The sequence below is a fragment of the Cicer arietinum genome, chromosome 1, assembly GCF_000331145.2.
Source record: "Cicer arietinum cultivar CDC Frontier isolate Library 1 chromosome 1, Cicar.CDCFrontier_v2.0, whole genome shotgun sequence".
NCBI classification, from domain to species: Eukaryota; Viridiplantae; Streptophyta; class Magnoliopsida; order Fabales; family Fabaceae; genus Cicer; species Cicer arietinum.
In genome coordinates this window covers 5,944,438-5,964,867 of record NC_021160.2, presented here as the reverse complement: position 1 = coordinate 5,964,867, position 20,430 = coordinate 5,944,438, and the positions used below count along the sequence as shown (strand labels likewise).

Sequence of the window (20,430 nt, the reverse complement as noted above, 5' to 3'; positions counted from 1 at the left end):
TATATATATATATATGCCAAAAGCAAAATTTTAAATTGAGCAATTAATCCGCTACGTAAATGTGACTCAACCTCAAGACTTTTGAAAACTTCTGACTACACCCAAATTGTAAATGTTGCATCAGTCTATTTGTCATCTACGTTAGTTTGTTTGTTTGCTTGCTATATATTAAGTATTATAACATATATATAATGTAATTGTGACAACAATTTAAAATTTTGATTAAAAACGCTCTAATTCAATGAAGAAAAATACATCTAAAACTTTAAACAAAAGTGAGATCCGAAGTGTTTGTGTCTTGTTTCATGATCTATTTGACTAATAATTTTTTGTCATCGCCAAAAACCAAGTCCAAGAGTATCCCACGGTTGGCTATTACTCTCACAACCAATAAACTTATATATGAAATAAAATGGTGTTGTATATGTCAAAAGTAAAATCTTAAATTGAGCAATTAATTCGCTACATAATTGTGACGCAACCTCAAGACTTTTGAAAACTCCCGACTACATCACGATTGTTGTCGCGTTAATCTGTTGTCATCTATGTTAGTCTATTTATTTGTTATATATCAAGTATTGTGATATAGACACAATGTAATTGTGACAATAATTTAAAACTTTGGTTAAAAATACTCCAATCAAACGAAGAATAACACACCTAAAACTTTAAACAAAAATGATGCCTCGAGTATATATGTGTAGCTGCATTATCCATGTGACCAATTATTTTTTGTCATTCTAATAATAAAGTTCCATTGTATCAGGTTGACCCAAAGTTTCCCAAGGATTGTTTTTACTCTCATGGCCAATAAGCTTATATATGAAATAAACAGGTTCTATATAAAAAAATAAAGTTCTAAATTGAACAATTAATCATCTACTTATGTATGGTCAGCTTTGTCAATACATTTATCAAATTTCATTTAATACCTCTTCACACTATATACTCGGTCTCTAAATTATATCCAGACACTAAAATTATGGTCTCGTGGGATGGTCGATAAAACAGTCTTGGCACTATTTATCGCCTAATAATAAACGCATCATGGTTTTTTTTTTTCTTCATAACAATATAAGAATTGTAGTTACCTCATTTATATTCCACCGGAGGGAGTACACACTACTAGTAGTACCAAATTAGCTTATTTATTCTTTCCATAATTATCACAAAACCATGAAAAGATGCTCTTTCTCCCTCTTTGGTAAATGGAATATGATTTGCTTTAAAATAAAGATATATGCTTTTTTAGTGAAATGCTAGGATATTTTTCCTTTATATTATTTTTTGATTTAAAAAATTTCATTATACTTATATTAAAATTTATATATTAAAATATTTTATTTTTTTGTCTTCGGATATCGTAAGACACATATATAATCATTTGAAGAATTTTTTATTTTCTCCAATAGGAGATCACATTTTTGTTTAATTTTTGAATTTTTTTGTTGCACTTATTTAAGCCACATATCTTATGGTGCAACAATTGTATATGAGATCTATTATTATAAATAGTTTGTTGTGGCTTAAAAAAAGAAACTTCGTCAAGTTTTTGATCAAAATTATATTTGAAGACCAAAACTAAATAAAATGTGAAAATTATTTTCGTGATTCAGATAAAATACGGAACCAAAACTGCAATTAAACTTTATTTTAACAACTCTCTCATATTTCATATATAAATTAGCAACTTCGTACTATTTTGTTAACAAATCTCTCATATATTTTCTCTTATTTTATCACAACTATTTCTTCTTACATTCAAAGTTATATAAAAAATAATTGGGATAAAATAAAGGAAAAAATAGAACGAAGTTGTTAACGAGATATAATAAAATTACTAATTATCTAACAGATTTAAAATAAGAAAGTTGTTAAAATAATGTTGTTTGTTTTGGTACATCTAATATTAATTATGATACATTTTTTTATTAATTATATTTTTATTTTATTATTATAATCTATTTTTTTTAATTTTTTTTATTTATTAAATTAATAACTAATTATTGATTAAAAAGTAAAGTAAAAAACTTAAAAAAGCAATAAATGCGATTTCTTATAATAAAAAAAATCTTTTAAATAGTCGAATTTCTATGTGTCATCTTTTAAAAATAAAAAAAGATAAAAATATATAATATATAAATATCAATAAAAAAATATAAATAAAACATTAACAACTATAAAGATTTTCTTAAAATTTCAAGAAATTGTACTGTCAATGAAACCAATGATTAATAATATTATATTTCTTTTAAGAATTAAAAATATAAATTTTGGTTTAATTAATAAAATCAATATATCAAGATAAGATAAACCGACTCTAATAAAAAAAAGAATTACTAAAAAAAACCGACTTTCATCTAAATAAAATATTACAATGGTTTCTTTTTACTAAAAAAAACACCACCCTGATAACGATGTCGAATCTATATAGTAATTAATAAAGGTGACAAGATGGTGTGGGGAGTAAAAAAGCCGTCATAGATTTTATATAAGGCCAAACCAATCCCACCAAACACGACCCTAGTTACGGGACTATATCGTCATCATAATATACAACTTAGAGATAGAAACAAAACAAGTGAATTTCACGGAAGGAAAGAAAATCAAAATTACGTGAGTCAAAATCACATATTAAATTATCATTTTAATTTTTAAAAATATAAGGTATTAATATTTTAATATTTGAATAAATAAAAAATTTAAATTAATTTTTAAATTATTAAATTATTATTTAATTTAATATATTAATAATAATAAACTAATTTAATAATAAATTATATCTTTTATAATAATAAATGATTTATTTCAAAAGTTATTTTAATCACTAATTTAAAATAATAGATATATCAATAATTAAAATGACATTGTTATATATTTTCAAAAATAAAAATAATAGTTTATCCAATAGTTAAAAGTAGCAAATCATTCAAGAATGTTAAGTTCACACACAGACTTTTTGACGAAGTAAAACAGATTTTTTTAAAAATAATTATGATATGCACATTTTAATACTTCAAATATTTATTAAAGAAAAAATAATAGTCATATGAAAAGTAAATTAAACTTCAATTATATTAGAGACTTAATTTATATATGATTTTTCTCTATAGTTTTTTGTACCATTATAATTCAATTTAAGACACTATTAAATATAAATGTTTCTCTTAATATAAATTAAAAATATTATTCAAATATTAAGTTATAATCTAATTTTTCTCTATCAAATTAATTTTTAATCTGAAAACTAATGTTTATCTTTTTTTTAGTGTATTTTATCTTAACTTTATATAAATATAAATCATATTATCTACATATATTTTTTTATCAAAACTAATTTTACCTCTAAAATAAAATTTCTATGACCATACAATGAAAATAAAATTTCTATGACCATACAAGGAAGTAGATAGATTGATGTTAATAATGTATGTTTGGTTTTTAGTTTACTTCCAAATAGGGGAGCCAAAGTGCTTCCACTTAAAAAGGAATTGGCAATAACATTTCTCTTTTTTTCTGACATAAGGGACACAATAAAGATAATAATTAAAAATAAAAAATAAAAATCCGTATAAATAAAGAGGATTCATAAACAGAGCTAGCAGAGTAGACAAGGACATATCAAAGACATAGGTCCCACTATAAGTCCCCTCCAATATCAATCAAGTCTAGTACACAACACAACATAGACTGATACATTATATCACCATATCCCGCGTCACACCATAACATTTCCCTACCCCAAAATCTACGTCAACAACTCCAATATCAAGCAAATAAAAATAAAAATAAAAATTACTCATCAATCCTTCAAAGTTCAAACTTCAAAAATCAAAACCTCTCTCTACTCTCTCTCTCTCTCTCTCTCTATTCGGCACAAAAAGAGTATCAACACTTTCTCTCTCTATCTTTTTGTTCAACCATGAAGAAGCTTTATCATAAAGCGACGGTTCATCCATCACCGCCGGTCATAACAGACCAACTTTCTTTCCTTCCGGCGACCATCCTCACCCTCGCGGCTGCTCTTTCACCTGAAGACAGAGAAGTCTTAGCTTACCTAATCTACTGTTCTTCAGCAGCAACCCCACCAACTCTCTCCAACTTTTCCGGCAACAAACGACGGACCACCGCCAAAACCGCCGATCATGCTACTCTTTTCAACTGTAGCTGTTTTCGTTGCTACACGAGTTACTGGGTCAGATGGGACGAGTCACCGAATCGTCAACTCATACACGAGATCATCGATGCTTTTGAGGAGTGGTTGGCTCAGAGTAACAACAAAAGTGGGAAGAAAGGAAAAGGGAAGAAAGAAAAGAAGAATAAGAAAGGGTTTGAAAATAAAAAATCCGGTGAGTTGACTCGGTCCGAGTTGACGAGTAAGAACGAGTCAAGTGAGTTGGAATCGGTTGGGGAGAGTAGTAATAATAGTCCTAATTGTGGTGTTGGTGAAATCGTTGAAAGGGTTGTTGTTGATGAAGAAAAAGGGTCGGTTAGAAAATTTGTGAGTTTCATTGGTGAAAGGATTTGGGGTGTTTGGGGATAGAGAATCAATTTCGAAAAAAAAAATTATGAAATAGTTTCATAAAAATGAAGAAGAAATTAAGGTAGGTTTAGTACACCTCCTTTATTTTGTTTTTTTTTTTTTTGTTAAAAATTTCTGTACATTAATCATCACCCTGCAATGTTTAAAGATTGCAATGTTTAAAGATGAATGAAAATGTTTATTTGGTTAATTGGATTTGTGATGGCTGGGTTAGAGTTTTGTTATTACAAATCATACAAATGTTCTGTATCTTTTTTTTTTTATTCAATCTATGTATCACATTCTATTTTCTCCAATTTTTGGCAAAGATAATGGCATTGTACATTTTTTTTATAGAAATTATGTAAAGATTTGCTCCTTAACTTTGGGTACCGAACTCATTTTTAATCGGTCAGAAAACATGGGGAAAACCATTTTATTACCTTATTATTCGGTTATTCTAGACTTTCATTAATTCATAGATTAATGTAAGTATTGGGTAAGCAGTAATTTACGTTCATGGTTGGTCAAAAATTGCACATTCTTTTAACTTCTTTCCTTAAATTAGATGTTTGAATTTGACTATTCCATCGATGTTTTTATTTATCTCTTTCTGTGAGGATTATGTAAGTGAATGCCAATATGACATGGAGGTAAAATTAAAATTATGCCTTGTCCGTGTGTGTTGACTTGTAAATGTTCATTGAATTGAATTACATAAATTTGAAAATAAATTCTAAATTAAAGAGTGGCATTAAACTTATTGGATTCAAGTTATGTTTAAGTGAACTAAGAGAGTCAACATAAATAAAAAAAGTGTTTTAGTGATGGTCTAAAAAATGTTTTCTGTTAATTTGTCGTGCTTTTATAATATAATCCAGCTGTGAGGCTTTGTTCGCCAAAAAATAGCGGAAGCATATAAACTATTTGACAGTGAATAATCGATGAACCATTTGATTTAATGTGGAATGTTCGGTAAAATTACATATTGAATTAGTTGAAAAAATATAGTAATTTTTTTAATTACTCTTTTTAAAATAAAATATAAATAAAAGAATTATTGTTGGAAATTTAATATATTAATATTTAACTACAAATTAAGATTAAATATATTAATTTTTATTATAAAAGTAATAATATTTAAAAAATTAATTAAAATAATAAAAATAGAAAGAAAAAAAAATGAAATGCCATAAATTCGGGATAAAAAATAGTTATCAATTATAACTATTAGTTTAAATGCTATATTATTTGTTATAAGCTTATTTTTTAGCTTTGTCAAACTGACTTTATTCTCCTCCTCTATTTTTCCGTACAAAAGCAATGATATAGCAAATTTTTCATTGACGTTGTATAAAATTTGTTTGATATAGAATTATTGAATTTATAATAATATATACATTTTGTGCACATCAATAAAAAATTCATTGACATAGTTATTATTCATTTATTTTTACAAAGGATTGAATTGCTGATCTAGAAATAAAATTTATATAATGAAAATAAAGATATTTATAGTTTAAATGTTTGTATTTATTTAAACTATTCAAATTTTGAATCAGTTGGTAAGTTTCACTTTATAAATTCATACTATAATTTGAATTTTTTCTCATTCATAAAAATAGTTATTGAAATATTCTTTTTATAATAAATTATAATAAAAAATATAACAAATCATATATATTGAAAAAGATAATCAATTATATTTAATGAAATCAATCTGTTAAAATATAAATTATCTTTGTAATTAATAAATTATATATATAGACGATAATATTTTTGTGGATAAGAAATCTTACATTAAAAATCGATGTTAAAGTTAGTTTATAATCAATACTTTCTCATACTGTTATTGTTAGTTTATGAACAATACTCTTTCCTCAATTCACTGATATCACCTTTTTTTTACAACTAAACATTAAGACTTCTTTTAATAAAGATAGCAGTGTGACTACTTACAAACAATACCTAAAATATATAGTATCTTAGAAACATAGACTTGAGGTTGAAACAATTACTAAATAAGTTATATAAAATTTTGGACTTTAGGATAATGATATTATACGGTTGAATTATAACGTTAATGTCTATAATAAATTATTAAGAGAAATTTAGAATTATTTGACCAATCCCAAACTAATATGGCATGAGAGAATCGAAAAAAATACAAAACAAATGTCTTATTAATATGTGTTTTTATACATTGATTAAAAAATTCAAAATTATATATTTTATGTTATAACAATACAATTTTTTTAACTATGGGTTGAATTCATAATTTCAAATATCTAACTAAAAATATTAAAAGTTTAATTAAACTTTTTTTATACTTTATTTTATCACACTCATTAAAATTGTCTACCATTTTAAAATCAAACTCTTGTATCTTTAATTATTATATTTGTTGTAGTGTTGGTCTGACTCGGACTTTTGATCCTTAGAGTGGTGATTTTTTATCCTAAATATGATGATTTATTGTTCAATTATAAATTAAAAGAAATATATATAAATAAAAAACACCATTTTAAGGCTAAAAAAATAAAATAAAAAATGTATTATTAATATAAATTAATTGCATTGACGTTTGTTGGAAATCACGATGATATTAATAGAAATTGTTGTAAATAATGATGACATTAATGAGAGCTGTTGTGAATTGAAAAATAAAGAATTTCCAAATAGGTTAGATATCACCCACTAGTAATGTTTATAAGGTATAAGGTGAATGTATGGAACTTTAGGTGTGCCTCAAATAGTACCTCACTTTTTTAGTATATAAAAAATTAATAAATAATTTATTTATTTAATATTAAATGAATGATTGCGTTTTTATCTCTAATTGATATGTTAATTACGTAATTGCCCTCCACCAAGTCAACATTCAACATCTGATCCAGTCAGTTCCTTGCACCCGACTTTGCGCTTCAGTTTTGTTGGTCAAAATCTTAATTTTTTATCTCACGCGTCTATTATTACCCCAGTCAAAACTCTAAGTTTGGAGCGCACGCTTTTTGTGGTCAAACATATTGAAGTGCACATTTCTGTGGTCAAAACCTAAATATTAAAGTGCACATTTAATGTATCAGACATAATGGATCACACTTTTCTCTCTGATCCAATTGCGGATTTCCTCTATAAACAGAGGGTTTTCCTCAAATGAAAAAACACACCAAAAGCCCATATGAATATGAGGTTTTTCTCTCTTCTCCCCCCTTTATAATTCACTTATTCTCTTTCTTTCGAGTGGTTTTAGTACCATATTACGAGTGACAATCATTCAACTACTATATTGAAGGTGTAATTTTAGAACAGTTTTCTATAGTGCAGTAGAACTTCGATACAGTTATCTGAGCTGTTTTATCGTAAAAATTTCGTGGTTGATAGTCTGTCTTGCACAATTTAAACAGTGCCTCGAAACGTTTTAAAGTTTTTTTTAATAATGTGGTGATTATTTTTTAAAAAAAATGATAACAAAATAAGAGGAATAGTTGTGGTTAGACGATGATGCAAAACTATTTTACGCCGTCAGGTGGTAACCATCAAACTTCTAAAAATTATAAGTTGAGATTAAAATTACAATTAATATGATCATTGAAAGACTAAAAAATCAATTATAAAATAAAAAAATTATCTTTATTCAATATAGTAAAATATGAAGATTAAAAGAATAATTATATAAAAAAACTTATAAAATAAATTATTAGATTTGATTTTTTAAAATGTGTTTTTAAAACAATTATTATCGAAAGAAAAACATACAAGAGATAAATAAGGAATCCTATGATAAAGTTTAAATAAGGAAGAGTAATTTAATAAGTATTTAAGGAGATTAGTTAAAGAAATATAAATTGAAGTTATGCATAAAAGTTTATTTTTAAAAAGTTAATTACATTAGTTTTTTAATATAATATTTTAATATAATATTTTAATATATTGTTATTCATAATTTTTCTATATTTATTCTCTTAATTAATGTATTGTGTATTAGAAAGATAAGTCATCAATAGTTTTCAATAAATAAAAGAATAAAATGAATACGGTCGTACCAGTAGTACAACTATAATATATTTTAGAAAACAAAATGACAAATAGAGATAAGAGGATGGTAGGTGTGGCGAAGAACGAGGTCGGCAAAAGTAAGGGCTTCGATTTAAGCGAAGGAGACAGAACAAAATAAACCCCATTATTCTACTATTTCACACTTTACTCTAAATCTCTTTTCTTTGTACTCTGTGTTTGGATGAAGAAAAAAAAAAGTATATATATTGAATGATATTAGTACCCTTGCATTAAAATAGACATTATATATATATATATATATATATATTTGTATAATATATTATAAATATATATTTGTATAATATATTATAAATACATAATATAGTGATAGCATAAAAATAAAATAAAACATCATGCATGTGAGAATCTAGAAAAATGTAAGGGGAAAAAAGTAAGGGTAATTTTGTAATTTTACCAAATTGGATCTTTGTATTATAAAATCTTTTGCATGTAGACTTTACCAAAACTAGTCTTTTTATTATAGAGAAATCAAACGGTAAATGCATAAATTTCAAAATATTTCTCTTTTTGTATTTATCTTTCTCTTTATCAACTATTTTCTCTCATTTAAATAATTTTTAATATTTAATTTTTATCATCAATTTTATTCTAAAATACATTAAAGTTACAAAAGTTATCCATCATCAAAGCAGATAATCTATTTCCACAATACATAAGGTATAATATTCATTTTCATTTATTATTTCTATGTCAATCTTACAAATTTCAACAACACTTCCACTGCATCTACCTATTTCCTCCTTTTTAATTTGAAATCACTTTTTGTGAATTTGACCGTAATCTATTTTTTTATTTGTATTTTTTTGCCTTCATATATATTTGTATAATATATTATAAATATATATTTGTATAATATATTATAAATACATAATATAGTGATAGCATAAAAATAAAATAAAACATCATGCATGTGAGAATCTAGAAAAATGTAAGGGGAAAAAAGTAAGGGTAATTTTGTAATTTTACCAAATTGGATCTTTGTATTATAAAATCTTTTGCATGTAGACTTTACCAAAACTAGTCTTTTTATTATAGAGAAATCAAACGGTAAATGCATAAATTTCAAAATATTTCTCTTTTTGTATTTATCTTTCTCTTTATCAACTATTTTCTCTCATTTAAATAATTTTTAATATTTAATTTTTATCATCAATTTTATTCTAAAATACATTAAAGTTACAAAAGTTATCCATCATCAAAGCAGATAATCTATTTCCACAATACATAAGGTATAATATTCATTTTCATTTATTATTTCTATGTCAATCTTACAAATTTCAACAACACTTCCACTGCATCTACCTATTTCCTCCTTTTTAATTTGAAATCACTTTTTGTGAATTTGACCGTAATCTATTTTTTTATTTGTATTTTTTTGCCTTCAACTTTGTTCGGTTCTAGTGAATGAATTAGTGGTTTAAATAAATAATAACTCACACCCAACCAATAATCACAAGATTCACAACAATGGTAAATACATAGATTTTTCGATATGATGTTCATGATATTGATATTTGTGTATGTAAGGCTTTCATGTGTAATACGTTGTCTATGTAGGACGTATGCACTTTTATTTAGCAAACAATCCTTAATGTATCATTATGTGATTTTAAAATTATAATCTTTGTTGTGCATATGCATCTAAATGGTGTTTAATTTTTTTTCTTCTATTCTACAATTTCTTTTAGTAGTTGTTTCTATTTCAAGTTTGTAACACCACATTTTTAATGTCGTGTCCATTTTAAGTCTTTTGAGAGTCTCATATTTTTTGTTTGCAAAAAGGTACATCACTAAGTTGAGTAATGCGAGTGTTTATAAAATGTTCTTAATCTCAATTCTCAATCTAGGTGAGATTTTTTGGTGTATTAGAACAATAATTTTGATGGACACTTAAGAGTTCAAGAGTCTCTTAGTTTTCATGTGTGGCAAAGATCCTCGTGGATCCGATACCCACATACAACGTCAATGATTAAGAAGGATGATCGAGTTCGTATACTAATAAGAGAACACTATGTCTGTGGTCAGCGATACACAAAATCAATCATTAACTTCTACTTCAGTTAATATTATACTAACTTGAGCGTTATAATGACTACAAGTACCACCTCACCATAAAGACGAAATGTTATCCTATCAGTCTACTAACTCGGCCATTCTTCTCGATCATTTTCAGACCAATCACAAATAGTTATATTAGTATATTTAGTGTCAAAATCTCTTATAGTCATAAAATATTTAGTATGTTGTTGCTCATCGAATACCCAAAATGATATCAAGAGCTTTAGTTCAGTGGGATATTCAATTCTTGGTATGATACGTTGTCAGACATTCCATGCAATATATAAGGATGATATTGTAAAAGTACTATTTAAAAAGGTTATGACTAAGAAAAATTTAGTATTTAAGTGGTCATTTGTGACATGTCTCTCTTTTTTAAAGACCTTACAAGGTGCATGATTACAATGTTGATACAAGTGCATTGTGAAGTTCTACTTTGAAATTTGGCACAATTTTTTTGGTAAAATAATCAATTTTAACTTACAAAAAATTCAAATTAATGATGTGTGAAATCATTAGTTATGAGTTAGACTAAATCATATATCGATTAGTGTTCACCAATTTATAGTACAAATATTTATTTTAAACTTTGATCGACTAACCAATATTCTACATTTTCATGACTTGATAACACCACGTGGTGGCACGTGGTGGCGCCTTATGTAACATAATTGATATTTTTGGACTCATTTAACATCATATTTACATATTAACTCTAAACAATTTTTTAATCTAACTTAAATTATTTTTAAGCACATATTAACACATTCTAAGATATACATATAAGCAATTAGAGATCTATTTTCTAGGAACAACATTTGAGGGTGTATCACCAAACAATAAAAACCGGCTCTTTTTTTTTTCTTCACTTTCATACTTTCTTTTAATTTCCTATCTTTTCGCAACCATATATATATATATATATATATATAATAAGATAATTTTATATTTTATATAATATAAAAAATATCAGAAAATATTTTTTATAAAGTTTCAAGATTAAAACTCTTTTAGTCTTTTATATCTGATCGAGTTTTTTGACATGTCATTTTTTGATATTATCATTAAAAAAAATACTATATTAATGTTATAATATTGACATGTGCATAACATTATTAACGTGACAAATTATAAAAATAAAATATTTTTTATTTGGTCATTTAAATTTTAAAAAAAATACACCAATAATCCTCTTAGTTTAAACACTAAACAAATTTTTTTGCTCATACTCAATTTTCATTTGTTTCGTCATCACTATCTTCTTCTTCATCATCTTCCTCTTACATTTCATCTTTAAAAAATCCAAAAACCAAAAATTTATAATTACAATAGAAAACTCCACAAACTAATGGATTTTTAATATTGCCATAGATATTTCAAGAAGGATTTTGTGTGTGTGGGAATTTCAAGAAGAATTTTTTTCATCCATTTAAAACCAGTTTAGGGTTACAAGATACATGTTATTCCTTTTTTCAACAGTACAAATAAAAATGTTCACTTTCTTCTGCATAGCTTCACCGTAAATTTAACAAAAGGCAAAAAAATTCAAATTAAAAACAAAGCAAATATAAAACTAAAACAAAAAATATTAAGAAATTTAAATATGAATCTCGGTCTAAAACAACAGGTTTACGGCAGAAGATGATGAAGAGAAAAAAATATAACAAATCAAATGAAATATAACTTAAATGATCACTTCAAGAAATTTAAAAATTATAAAAGACCAATCTAAAAAATAATTCAAATTTAAAGGACCAATAGGTCTCGTTTTTTCTTAATCGAAAAATTTCTAAGAATTTTTATTAAAATATTTATTGTAAAACAACTTAATTTTTTATTTTTATTTTTATCATATCAACACCGTTATATATTCGATAACATTATAATGGTTGCATGATACTTATTTTAACGGCTAATGAAAAAGATATTTTTACAAACAACACAAAAATTATAATTGCAAACGTGTTACCACTTAAAAAATCTGATTGTTCAAAAATAAAATAAAAAAATTATCCAAAAATGAATAAACATAAAGAATTAAAATTGTAATTTAACATCTAGTTTATATTTTAACTTTCTCATGTCCCCTTGCTTGGTCTTAGATTTCCAAAAGTAGTTGGTGAGTTCATCACATCTTCATCAAGTCAAATACTTCAATTTCTCTATCTAGCCTCCCGGTCAAGTCGGTACGGTAAGTCTTTATACCCCAACCCACACTTATGATCAATAGATTTTATTATCTGTTATAAAAAAGATGGCTTTTATTATCTTATTGATACCAAACCTTAACATCATTTATAACATGTTTAAAATTATTTTTGTCTTTCACAAATATTTTATTTCCTCACAATTTCTATGAATATTCAAACAAAGCATGATAACTTTCTATACAATAAAATAAAATAAGAGAAAACTTGATTATTCTTTCATTACATTATTTTCTCCTTCCAAACAAAAAAAAAATGATATCACTGTCATATGTTTAGGTTTATTTATTTTATATTTAATTTTTCTCATTTTCTTTCATATGGTACTAAATAACTTAACTATATCTCTTTATCATGACTGAAGATATTTAAAAATAATATCACATTTTTAACTCTTTCTCTCTGTATAAAGATAAAATTTAATAGACGTTGATAAATCTATTATACATCTTAAAAAAAAAAAATTGACTAAATTATGGTATTTAAAAACTTGAGGTGTATACAAATCTCTATTCTATATACAAAAGACAAAATAGTAAATCTGATAATTATATTATCTTGATCTCTATCTAAAAAAATAACTACAAATAATAGATTAGATAGAGAAAAATAAAGATGGATTATTTTCTCATTTTATTATTATTTTTATTTTTATTCTTTTACTACTATGATATGGTCAACAATTCCTTCAAACTAGCTCTTTTCGTTTTTTGTTGTAATGATTGCAATTTGCAAGCCATTGATATACTTCCTTCAATTTGATGGAGGTGGAGATATTTGTGTGTGTTTCTTTTCAACAAGATATTTGTGTGCTTCAGTTAGTATGAGTGAAACAATAGTAAAAAACATGATAAAAAAAGTCATTTAATTTAAATAAATTAAAATTTAATTAAAAATTTATTTTTAAAACTAAAAATTAAAATTAAAATTGAAAATTGATTTTAATTTTAAAATAGAAAATAAAAATAAAAAACCATTTCAAAGAAAGCTTTTTAATTAATTTATAAGGCGAAATGGACAACACGCACTAGCAGTGGAGTTAGGTATCATGTTCAGCTATGCCTTCATTATTTGTTTATTTTAATTATCTGTTTATGATTGTGTTGTGTGTAGCATAGACAAGAAGGAAAATATGACTCTTTCATGTCCATGAGTAAAGCACGTGAAGGAAAATGGTATTTTCTTTTCACTTTCGCTTCCATGTTGAAATTTCTAAGCAATTTGTCAATAAAAGTTCGCATTTCTTGACTCATATTCTACCCTTGAGTTTTTGAGTCAACATATTCTCGGTCAACTTTTGTGGTCTTTAGCATATACTACTACGTACATTACACTTCCTCCTTCTTGAATACATAAAAAAATAAAATAAAAACTACTTTTGTAATTTTAAATATAAGTACAAGTTAATTAATTATGTTAAATTTAATGCTATTATTTTTATAAAATAACTTCAATATTAATTTATATATTTTGGTTGATAATTAACTCTATTTTATCATTAAAGACAATTTAAAGAATACAATTGAATGTTTAATTACTCTTGTTTAAAATAAATTAAATGTGATCAACAACTTCTCTAAAAAAATAAGATTTACTAGGTTGGTCTTTAAATATATGATCCATTTGACTAAATCACAAGACTTAGGAAAATAAATAGTATTATTAAATTTATTAATAATTGATATTATCTTTCAAAATAGATAATTAATTATTCTTTTTATTATAATATTTTGTTGATTGCAGAAAAATATATAAATTAATTAGGGATGTAGAATTAATTTTAATATATTTAGATATATATGCTCGAATAAAATTGATTTTTTGTTTAGAATTATTCTAATTTTAAGTTTGAATTTGAAACTTTTGTCTCCATAATTGTTTTTTATTCTTAAATTAATTATTCTACTCAATTTTTCTTAAATATATTTAAACATAAATTATTTTAAGATTCAACTAATTTTCAAAGAAAATTAATTCACTCAAAATTAATTTTAATTAACACAATTGTTAAAGCTCCAAGTCAAATTTTTTTCTTACTTCCTTTTCAATGAGCAAACAAAAGTAAATATATACCAATAAATTTCCATATAGTTACTAGTACTTTTTTCTTCACATTCAAACTCTCTCCTTTCATTTGCTTCAAACAAAGAATTAATGTAAACAATTAAAAGTGTTAGATTAGCAACTTGTTCACTACTATAAGGTGCAAATTAACTTAAATCACAAATGACAAGGATTCGCTATCTTATATATTAAGGATTCCTTCCAAGAGTTAATATGAGCAATGTGTAACTTAAGTTTTAAGATTAATAATAAGAGTGTAAGTGTTATTGGTGGAATGTAGTAGCTAGCTAGTTGCTTAATTGTGCACATAATGCAGTACTACTTTGCCTTCAGCTGCTTGTTTGGTGGATAGATAGATACTTTGCTGACTCATTACTTAGCCCACTGATTGTTGGTAGTTGGTGAGAGTGAGATGTTGTCCAATACCGTTTGATGTTAGTTAGTTATACAAGACCAATGTTACTCAACTTTTACATAGATTGATCCACATTTTATATTCATTATCTTTAAATAATTACATTTTGGCTGAGTAATCCTAATTCCTAAAGGACTAGTATTCGTTTGTACTTTTCATAGACACTATATATCACTGAAATTAGAGCCGCAGCTGATTTTTGCAAAATCACATTGTCACCACCATAAAGTAGTATTTTGTCAAAATTGCAGTCACTTATTATGTCAATATAATAATCAATTCAAACATGTACTCCCTCTTATCTTAATTATAAAAAGAAAATAAAAAACATCAATACTAATAAATTTATTTATTTATTTATTTATTATTATTATTATTATTATTATTATTATTATTATCAATTTTTGAATATTTTTACAAATATTTTCTTCAATGATAAGTGTGAGATATTAAATACATATTAGTATTAAATAAAGATAAAAATGTCATTTAAGTAATAAATGTATCTTAAAAATTACAATTTTTTCTTATAAATGGGATACCATAAATATCTCTAAATTTTTTCTTATAATTGATACTAGAGAGAGTACTTTATAGATCTAAACTTTTGCTTTGGTTCCTTTTTATACGCATTTATTGATTATTTTTCAAATATATAAAATAGTTAATGAATTATGTTCACATGTGTAGATCTTTTTAAAATAACATATTTAGAATATATATTAAATGAATGAAATTTAATTTTTTATATTTTAAGATAAATTAGTAATATTAATAAAAAAAACATATTTGAAAAAATTAGTATATACACCTAGTAATTTAAAATATTGTTTATAATTCGAGTGCTTTATAATTAGAAAAAGAGAAGGGAGATATATACTCAATGTGTTCTTGAATTAAACTATCTATCATACTTCCACAATCTTGCGTATAAAAAGAAAATAAATTATTTCATATATCTTTTAAGAAAATAAGTTGAATTTATTTAATTTTCTCAATAAAAAAAAAGAATTTTGTTAACGAGTATCTCAAGAACATTGTCTAAACATACTAAATAAAGTAATTATATGTTAAAAAAGTTAAGCATTTCAATTTCCAATTGAATACTCATCTTTCAATAAAAACTTACTTGTTTAGTCTCTTAAACAATGTATTTAGGGCAACCATTAACATTTTTCAAAATTAATCTTATTCTCTAAATTGTTGTTAATTGAAACTTATTACATGAGAATAAAAACGTTAATGAAAAATAAAATATATATTAATTAAAGTGTACTCTCTTAAAATGTAAACAAAAATAGTAATCGAAAGATTGACGGATTTAGTTAAGAATTTAGTCTAAATATACTAACTTTTAAATTATTAATTTTATTTATATTTTATTTTAAATAAAGTATTTTAAGAATGAAAACATTAAATATGATAGAGTTAATAGTCAAATTTTATTCATCTTTTTTGAAAATAAATTTTGTTTATATTTAAAAAATGATATGACTTTTTTATTCATTACATTCGAGATCAAGAACATCATTTACGCTTTTTATTATACTTATGATTAAAGTATTATAAGGGACAAATAATTTTCAACAACGTGCATTAAAAAAATAAAAAACTAAGAAACCAAAATACTACAATTATTTGGGGAAACTTGCTTCTGATCTTACTAGTTACTAGGCAAGACCATATACCAGTTACTCACTGAATAAGTGTCTCAATTTTTACGAAAATATTAGTTGAATTGGTTTTAATTATAAAAAGGATTTTATTTATTAAAATATTTTTAATAATAATAGTTAAGTAAATTTAAAATATAATAAATAAAAGTATTTTAGTAAAAAAAAAAAGGTAATTAATATTTCATTGATATTTCAAAATATAAATTATATATGAGAGAAATAAATATTACAAAATACTGCAAAGGGAGTACTAGTTTAATGCCAAAGACTCATAACTTTTCAGATATTTGTATGTAACAAGTGAATGTTTTCGTAAAAAAAAAACAAACAAGTGTAAAGTGTTACATTTTATAACATGTTGGGCCATAAGTGCTTTTTGGGAGTAGGGAGGGAACACCTCCAAGGGCCATGCATCAGTGCCTCCGATTATTGCTACAATAGAAAGGCAATAAGACACATTTATTACACTTTTCAACAACAAAAAACAATTCAGTCAATGAGGACTACTAAGTAAAATAATCTGTGATAAGATGATATTATACTAATCATAATGTTCAAGACATATAGGTTATGCACATGTAACCCAATATCAACCTTAGATAGTTTAAGTATTAAACTAAATCCCAGGAAATTAATGCTGAGTGTTGTTAAGTTCAAAATCCCCTCAGGCCTAATTATGGTGAGATGCACCATGATTAAGTAAACTTATTAATATATTTAATTGGGGGCACTCAAATTATCTTGGAAAATGAACTGTAGTAGTTATAATATTTTTGTCATCCTCACCTCCATTTGCCAAATAGGTTTGTGAGATAATAGAATGATCTCACTCATTATGTTCCATTAAAAAAATTCAACAAATACTCATCAATTAAGTAATCATAAGTGAACTTCAATTAAGGTTTATTTGACAAGTGCAAAGTGGATAATTTATAGTGTTTAAGTTAATAATCCTGTTTGATAATTGTTATTTTCTTTTAAATTTATAGCGTCTTTTTGTTAAGTTATTTGAAATAGTGTTTGTGCTTATATCATTTAATTTTTTTTCTTCCTATTTTTACTTTTATTATCTCAATTGAATTTTTTAAAAATTAATTAAAAGTACTTTACATCATTTTATATTTATCAATTAATTTAACAGTTAATTTTGATAATCACTTCAAATTAAATGAACTAACTTATTAATTATTATCTATCAGTTAGCTTATCTTCTACAAACTTATTTACTATTAATTAGTTTATCCGACTTATTCGCTAGTCACTGGTTTTGTCAAACAAAGCTTAGAGGGTTTTTGTTTCACGATAAATATATCCTGAAATTTATTTGGAACATGTATATTATATTATGATAAATTATATTGAGTGATTATTATCTCTTAAAATTATTATTATTATTAACTCTAACATTAAGCTTAATTTAATGGTAAATGTAAATTATATATATTGTAAATGTGAAGAGTTTTTATATTACCATTCAATCACAACCATTAAATTATTTAAAAAATTAATTTTTACTATAATTATTATATAAATAAGCAACTCACTAAAATTATAAAATTTAAAATCACACGTGGGATATTAAATTACATAATATTTTAAATATTTAATATAAAGAAATTTCAAAGTAACTTCTATAATACTCCTCTATTATAGATGTTCTTAGTCATACCTAAAATTTAGTAAGCATCAAACTGAGTGTTTACTTAATCTATCATTGTTTTTAAACTAACTCAAGTGGAAGTGGTAAGTGAAAGGGTTTCTTTACTGGAAAATCCAAAACAATAGCTGATAAACAGTATGTACAACAAAATCATTTTTACTCAAACACTTAGCTCTTGCTGGCCCAAATATTTAGGCCCACGATGACAACCAAACTACCATGCACACAAGATAATTAAAACTTGTGTTTGATTTGTGGTAAATAAAATTGATTTTGAGTAAATTGATTTTGAGTAAATTTATTTTGTAGAATTGATTTTAGTTAAAAGTGAATTGAATGTTAAATGATTTATCTTTGAATATATTTAGGTAAAAGTTAATTCAACAACAAATTTCATTGTAAAAATAATGTTTAGACTCAAAAACTACAAATCATAACTTTAAGTTAAAATCAATTTTAAAGGCATAATCAATTTGACAGCATGCAAACATACCAAAATCAATTTTACGACTCAAAAATTAATTTTAACCACTTTAAAACTGAAATGAAACATACATATGTGACAACTCAAGTTGAGCCACCAATAACATATACACTTAATGTATTTAGAAACCATTAGTGTATGTTTGATTTTATATTGAGTTTGTTAGAAATATAATGAACCACCGATAATCTTACCAGTGAATACAATGGATTTTAAAGATCCTAATATTGTATGGTTTAATCATGAAAGTTTATAATCAAATCTTTAAAGGATGTGAAATCAAATTGAAGTGTAAGTTTAAGGAAGGAATTGCAAGTGAGGAAAAAAATGTTGAGATGAATAGAACACACGTATATTGTTTGGTTCTCTAAGATATACTAAATATATTTATTTATAGATTTTATAAAGTGATGTCAACCAATCATATAAATTATTCAGCATTATCTGTTAATTTTGTAGTGTTATATTTGCATATTTTCCATCAAATATTGTCAAAGTATTGTTAAACTCATTTGTGTTAGTGATTTATCCCATCAATGTTATCATGTGAGAACACACCTAAGTTTGATCCCATTATTACAGGCGATTGGAGTGGACTTCAAAGAAAAATCTTGAGTAAAATTGAAATTGACTCTAGCTCCCAAAATTAAATACAACATATCGAATGAGTCAATACCAAAGTTTTGTGGAAGAAGCTCAAAGGGGAATATATATGTGTCATTAACCAATCAACTTAATTAAAGATGGAATATCAAATAAAAAAAATCTTTATGATTACATTAACCATTTTCAACCACATATTTATTTAACGATCTCCTTTATATCTTATAATATAAAAAATTATTAAATAAATAATTTCAACTGACATATTCTAATTTAAAAATATAATTACCAATTCATAAATATTTCAAAGTTAATTTAACCGATTTTCATAATTTGAACAACAAAATTATCTAATAAGTCATGACACCCTTTCAAAAGAATCTCATAATCATGACACATCATAAGAGTAGAACATTCCTACCATAAACATTTGAAAGATAAGGTGGAGAAAGAAAAGCAGCAAAAGATAAAAAGTTATAAGAAAAAAAAGAATAAAAAAGGAAAACGAAAAGGATAACAAAAAAGGGTAAGAATGTAAAATAAACACAGCGTGGGGACACAAGTAAACAAAACTGCAAATAAACCTGCAACAAGCGAGCATGATTTACCCATTTCACCCCCAAATATAGAAACGAGTCATGAACAATCAGCAAAACACAAA

The 20,430-nt window shown here is 24.7% G+C and overlaps 1 protein-coding gene across 1 annotated transcript; it reads left to right on the top strand.

Annotated features, from left to right (window-relative positions):
• The first annotated feature begins 3,793 nt into the window (after window positions 1–3,793).
• Window positions 3,794–4,733, top strand: LOC101489543 (uncharacterized). Its single transcript, XM_004486148.4, has one exon. The coding sequence runs from the start codon at window positions 3,923–3,925 to the stop codon at window positions 4,541–4,543; it is 621 nt and encodes a 206-aa protein (XP_004486205.1). The 5' UTR covers window positions 3,794–3,922; the 3' UTR covers window positions 4,544–4,733.
• The last annotated feature ends 15,697 nt before the right edge of the window (window positions 4,734–20,430 follow it).

What these genes read in the sequence shown, in the direction of transcription:
- LOC101489543 (XM_004486148.4), top strand. Translation starts at nt 3,923, where the DNA reads ATGAAGAAGCTTTATCATAAAGCGACGGTTCATCCATCACCGCCGGTC.